We start from the raw sequence: 6659 nt of genomic DNA on the forward strand, positions 1-6659 counted from the left end.
CTTGTCAATTTGGGTGACTTTTTCTTGGATTTTGTCTTGAGGTAGAAGATGCATTTTGCCACTAACTGATCCATTTCAAGTTGTCTGGAATACACCTTCTTTTAAAAAATATTTTCTATCTCTTAGTGCTAAACAGACTCCAACCCGTCCGATCATCCTTAAGCCCAATCTTCTCAAATGATTCAAAAGGCAGAGATCCTTAACTTTCATGAGCATGACTGCTTTGGTTCCATGTAAACTTGGCTCGTGCTTATTTTTTAAATATTTCATGTCTTTATTCATCTTCAAAAGTGTCTCTTTCTCACTTATCCAATTCAAGACTGAATCAGTTTTTTAAGATCTGGCCAAAATTTTCGCATGCATGTCATGTCACTAGAACTAGCGTGAAGAACTATGCACAAAATGGACACAAAATGACTGACTAATTTTTATTGAATAAAGAATAGCAGGTTCTGATAACACAAAAAGAAGAAGAAAAGACGACAAAATAAGCTACCAAGGCGAAAAGAGGAGGACTTTTCAGTTACTAAACGATATCTTAGCCACAAATTTGCACATCAGCACTACTACGGCATTCAACCCTTATATTCCTTCTGATTCAGCACTCAAATTTTGGCTTTTTGATCAAAATATTTCCAATATTGGCTGTCGGATCTCAGGACTGACGACGTGAGAAATTTCAAAGTAACTAATTTACTAAAGGACTTGGAAGAATACTCACGTCTCCCCATCATCAAATCATCCCGAGCAGGCCATGTCCTACTGCTCAAATCTGGTAAAGTCAACCCCAAATTTGCCTTAATTTTTGATTTTCACCGCCAACTTTCCTACTTGCCTTTTCGTGACCTCGAATCAATAACAGTGGTGCTTGTTCCATTGGTTGAGAAGATGTTTTTATTTCCGAGGGATCTTGGATTGTTTTTATAACTCGCCATTGCAAACCAATAAACTGACCACTTTTAACTAACTTTTATTTCAAAACAACAAGCATGTTAGAATAAACACTCTTTTTCTTTTTTCTCTTCTTTTTTTTTCTTTTCTCTCTCTTTTTTTTTATGTTTTTTCTTTTTTCAAACAATTCGATCGAACCTGATATGGGTTGCCTACGTATCATGTGGAAACATAAATCAGATCTTGCGTAGTTCGGGAAGATCAGAAATAAAGTAAATAAACTAACTCTTTTTTGAATTTTGATTTTTTTTTAAATTCCGAAAGAAAGACTTATAAAAAAGAAAGAAAATATTTTTGAATTTTTATTTTTTAATTTTTTTCTGAAAGAATGACTTCTACATAAGAAAGAAAAATATTTTTTGGCTTTTGATTTTATTTTTTTTATTTTTTGGATTTTTGGGAGAAAGACTTCCAAAAATGAAGGAAAAAAAATATACTTTTGAATTTTGGTTGATTTTTTTTTTTTTAATGAAAGACTTCTATAAAGGAAGAAAATATTTTTGGTTTTAATTTTTTTTTTGTATTTGGAATTTTCTAAGGAAAGACTTATAAAGAAGGAATTAAAAGAAAATATTTTTGGAGTTTTGAAAATTAGGGGCCAGAACCGATGAGGTTTGCCTACGTATCTCACATCAGGTGAGAATCAGACCCGCGTAGTTCGGGAAGATCAAGAATAACGTAAATAAACTAACTCTTTATTTGGATTTTGAATTTTGTTTTTAATTTATGAAAGAAAGACTTATAAAGAAGAAAGAAAATATTTCTTTTTTAAAAAAAATCGACTTTTTTTTTCTGGAATTTCGAAAGAAAAACTTCTAAAGAAGAAAGAAAATTTTTTGGATTTTTGAACTTTTATTTTGAATTTATGAAAGAAATACTTCTAAAGAAAAAAGAAAATATTTTTGAATCTTGAATTTTCTTTTTAATTTTCGAAAGAAGAATGAAAATATTTTTAGATTTTGAGAAGAAATTAAAAAGAAAATATTTTTGTATTTTTTTAAAAATTGGGGTCTAAAAGAAAGACTTTCCAAGGAAGGAAGTTAAGGAAAATATTTTTGGATTTTTAAAAAGTTGTGGGTCGGAACCAATGAGGTTTGCCTACGTATCTCACACCCGGTGAGAATCAGAACCGCGTAGTTCTGCCAGTTTTGACAGAACAGAGGAAACATGCTTTTTGAAGATAGTGACTCATTTTGAAATGATTTTGTTTTCAATTATTTTTCAAAATTTCGGCAAAGTTTCAAGATTTTTTCAAATACCGGAGTTTTTCATAACCGAGCAAATTTCTCTCTCTTACCTCACTCTTGGTTTTTCTCTTGATTTTCTTTCCCTAGCTGATCAACATGCAAGTCGAAATAAATAAATACACAAATAGCACGTAGGATGCATCATGATGGTTTTTTATTTCGGGTACACTTGTCCTAGACAGACCCAACCCCTGTGTTGAGTCCCCAAAGTCAAATGCACGTGATACAAATAAACGTTCCTACTAGGGATCCGGCATGAGGCTATGTTATTCTAAGTTTAAAATCCCGGGGTGTGTTCTAGACATGGCTTACCCAAGCGGACAACTTGAGCCGAGGTAGGGGCAATGTACCAGGAGCACAAAAGTTTATCCGGACTAGTTGTTGATCCAGCCTCGTTCTATTTGGTATGACCTCTAACAGAAAAGTGGGCCACGCGTACGTGTGCACCATATTTTTAGAAGACTCAGAATGGAGGCGTAAGAAGACAGTTTAATACAGTTCAAATAATATCAAAGCGGTAAATGAGCGGCAATTAGCACATTAGGCCCACAAACACAGTAATATCATACAATCAATAAAGCCAAGTGTAGATCACATTACAAACTCGAATTCTAAACCCTGAACCAGAAGTTTTGGGTTCTTATCCCCAGCAGAGTCGCCAGAGCTGTCACATCTCCTTTTTTCCAAGGGATAGGGGAGTTTTTTCAATTTAAGTGGCATTATTCGAAATAGAATTATTTATTTAATTTCAGAGTCGCCACTTTTAATATTTATGGTGTCCCAAGTCACCGGTTTATTTTATATCCCAAGTCGAGAAAATTTGACTCGTTTAAAGTCTGCGAAAATCAAAAAATCGGATAAGGAATTCTGTTAACCCAGGAGAAGGTATTAGGCATTCTCGGATTCCGTGGTTTTAGCACGGTCGCTTTAATCATACCTGGTTTAATTTATTTATTTAATTACTTATTTTAGGACCTATGTACATTTACTTTTTACCGCTTTTAATTATTGAATTATGGATTTATCTTTAAAACATATCACATGTGCATGAATCCGTTTTATTTGGGGCGCTAAAATTATGTCACGCATACGTGTACATAATTAATCGCGCTTTATTAATTATTAAAGATTGTTTCGCCCAAAGTTGCGTGGACGCATACCTTGATTTTAATTTTGGGAATCGTAATTATGTCACGCGAACGTATACATAATCATGCTGATTTGATTAATTAGGAGCGCGCTTAAAGCACTCTAATGTATTCATGGATTATTTTTCCTACTTTGAGATTATTGTGAGGCCATGACTTATGGATATTATTGTAGAAAGAGGGTAGTGTTTAGTTTACATGAAAAGGCCAATGATACATCTAAGTTATGAGAAATGTTCATTAAATAAAGATAAATCAGCTTAAAGAAAATGAAATGGGCCAAAATCGCACTCCTAGGACCTAAACATATAGACACGATAAAAATAATTTAAAACTTTTCTCAAATGTTTTAATGAATTTATCCAAATATCCCTTCATGGTCTACCTTACAGACTATTTGAAACTTAAATCTTCAATATATGAAAGGAAAAAGAAAATTAACTTCATACTTCATCCTCAGATTTCATCAAACCAACTCAAGAAGAAGAAGACTCATCAAATAACAAAAAGTGAATCTAAACAATGAGACACCGTCAAGGCAAGCACACAAATCTAACTTGAAGCTAATAACCCATAACTAAGGTTAATCTAAAAGGAGCAACAACCAATTTCAAACAAAGATGATAACACAGAGGGAGCAATTTCATGCATTTGTTCATAAATGGAGCAGAACTTTCATCCAAGGATTATGCCAAGACATAAAATTTATGTATCAACATAAAGAAGTAAAAGATGAGATAAAGATTAGACCTTTAGACTTTCTTCATATATTACCAACATGAATTTTCAAGCTATTACACAAAAGAAGACGACCACGAACTTGGTGACTAACTGGAGACTTTAATTCGGCAACTCGAATGGAAAATTCTCCGGCGAACTCGAACTCGCCTCTCGAACCCTTTTTTCTTCAGCTAAGGGAACCCATATTTGCTGATCTTTTGGGTGAAACTAGGCAACTGTGTTTTTGGGTGTTTAATAGCTGAAATTGGAGGTGTTAAGGTGATATTTGATTGCTGGCTTTTGGGTGTTTAATGGCTAAAATTGGAGGTGGGTGTTAATGGAGGTTTTGTGCGTTTTTGGCTTGGGGAAAGAGGAGGTAAAAATCGAGAACAAAAGCTGGAGAAAATTGAGAGGGGTCGCCGGTGACGAAGAAAGTGTGGGGTGGCTATCAGCTTTTTTGTGTGAGATTAATGGAAATTTTTTTTTTTGGTGAGTTTGGTTGATTCTTGAGAAGAATAGCAGCCGCTGCTTCTCTTGTCTCCACAAAATGAGAGAATCCCATCCCTTGAAAATTAGGGTCATTTTTCCTTTTGAAGATCTGATGGGTATATTGGGCTAATAGATTTTGGGCTTAGGAGACAAATCCAAAATTGGGCCAAAATTTTGGACTCTTCACTTCTAAAAATTCATAAATTAACCAACTAAAACTTCTTCCCTTTAAATAAATTAAAATTAATTCCAACTAATTAAAGTAAAACTATATCATAATATGAAACTATTTTTTTTTATTTTCGATTTTATGTTTAAAATTAAAATTGAAGATGAAAATATACTAAAATTCTGTAAAATCAAATAGATACTAAAAATACTGCGAATACTAAAAATAACTCTTAAAACTCGTGTGTGTCAAAAATTACGTGCTTACACTTGGCATTGCAGTTATAACAGGTGGCTCAATAGCTGGTAGTGTGCTTTTTGGCCACAAATTCATACTAGTTAAAGGTTGAACGAATCTGTTGTATGCCTTAAGGTAGGTGTCCTTCCTATACCAATGGTCAACATATGGCTCAACCTCATAGTTCTTATAATGCATTGCTGTAATTGCATGTGCACATGGAATTCCTTGAGTTGCCATGATCTACAAGTACAGGAACGCCTCCTAAAGTCAACAACATATTTATATGGCTCATCCTGGATCTCATACCCTGTTTCACCATTAATTTGACTTCACATTTTGCCGCCCTTTAAGCATTCTCTCCAAGTATTTCCATAGCCATGGGTGATATATCACCTACCCATTTTCCAGAAAACTCTCTCATGCTATTCATTCTCTCCATACACTTGATTCTAATTTCTTCTAACATAGTAATGATAGATTTGTGCCTAGCTGTCAATATCCAACTATTGAATATCTCACACATGTTGTTCTCCATTACATCACACTTGCTATGTTCTTTGAAGTATGCCCTACACCATGTCTCCTTGTTGTATTTCAGTAAGTCTTGAACAATATCTCCCCCCAGCTGGTCCATTTCATCCAACTTCTTGCTAAAGTAAACTTCAAATGTTAGCTCCTGCACACTGCCAGAATTTTTTCCATCTTTCCTCACCATGCCAAGTTTGCTTCCAATTAGCCCAGATATGTCTAGCACACCACCTCATCTCATCATTTGGCAATAACTGAGTTATTGCTAGATGAAGATCCTACAATCAACAATATTATATTGTTATAACTTAAAACATAAATGAAAACAATTACACTTTAAAGACAAAGTGTTAGAAACCATACCTTCTGCATATCAGACATGACTGTCAGCCCTTCTCCTTCAGTTTCTGTCAAGTTCATATCATGCTTGAGACATCTGATAAACCAAGACCATGTATCCTTTGATTTATTTTCAACTACTGCCCAAGCCACAGGGTACATTTGATTATTTCCATCCTTAGAAATGCAGGAAAGCAGTTCACCTTTACATGTTCCCTTTAGAAATGCACCATCAAAGCCAATTATGTTTTTGCACCCTTCTAACCATCCAGTTTTTCATGCTTCAAGACAGATATAAATGCCCATAAACACCTCCTTGCCAGGTTCTATATTCTTAGATGTCCTTATCACTACAGTAGTGCCAGGATTAGTAGACTTTAGCATTTCAGCATAATCATGAAGCCTAGCAAATTCTTTCTTGTAATCACCTATATTCTCCTTCATAACTATCATTTTTGCTCTTCTGCATGAAGTTTTACTCACATACAGACCATACGCTTTCCTAATTAAGGCTTGAATTTGATGAAGCTTAATTTGAGGCTCACTGATTATTCTGTATTTGAAGTTTTTTGCAATCCATGGTGGGTTACACATCTTGTTCCTTGTCTTCTTATAACATTTGTGGACATGGTAGTATGTAATCACCCTAAATCATTTCGGATATCTTGTCATTGGTGCTGAAGACTTCCAGCAACATTGTTTGTACAGAAAACTTGCATATGCCTTTTCAAAACCAAATGAGCAGCACCTTTTTTAATAGAATAGGTCTGCAATGCCTCCCTAAACTGTACAGCATTCTCAAATATCATATACAGTTCAAATAATATT

The 6659-nt window shown here is 34.3% G+C and overlaps 1 protein-coding gene across 1 annotated transcript; it reads right to left on the reverse strand.

The window, feature by feature from the left end:
- Nucleotides 1-5310: 5310 nt before the first annotated feature.
- LOC142164098 (uncharacterized) lies at nucleotides 5311-6425 on the reverse strand. The gene is made up of 4 exons (XM_075221275.1): nucleotides 6144-6425; nucleotides 5856-6047; nucleotides 5724-5770; nucleotides 5311-5647 (listed from the first exon to the last, which is right to left on the reverse strand). The coding sequence occupies exons 1-4, from the start codon at nucleotides 6423-6425 to the stop codon at nucleotides 5311-5313; spliced, it is 858 nt and encodes a 285-aa protein (XP_075077376.1).
- Between the last annotated feature and the right edge of the window lie 234 nt (nucleotides 6426-6659).

This window comes from Nicotiana tabacum, chromosome 9 (genome assembly GCF_000715075.1).
Source record: "Nicotiana tabacum cultivar K326 chromosome 9, ASM71507v2, whole genome shotgun sequence".
In the NCBI taxonomy this organism is placed as follows: Eukaryota; Viridiplantae; Streptophyta; class Magnoliopsida; order Solanales; family Solanaceae; genus Nicotiana; species Nicotiana tabacum.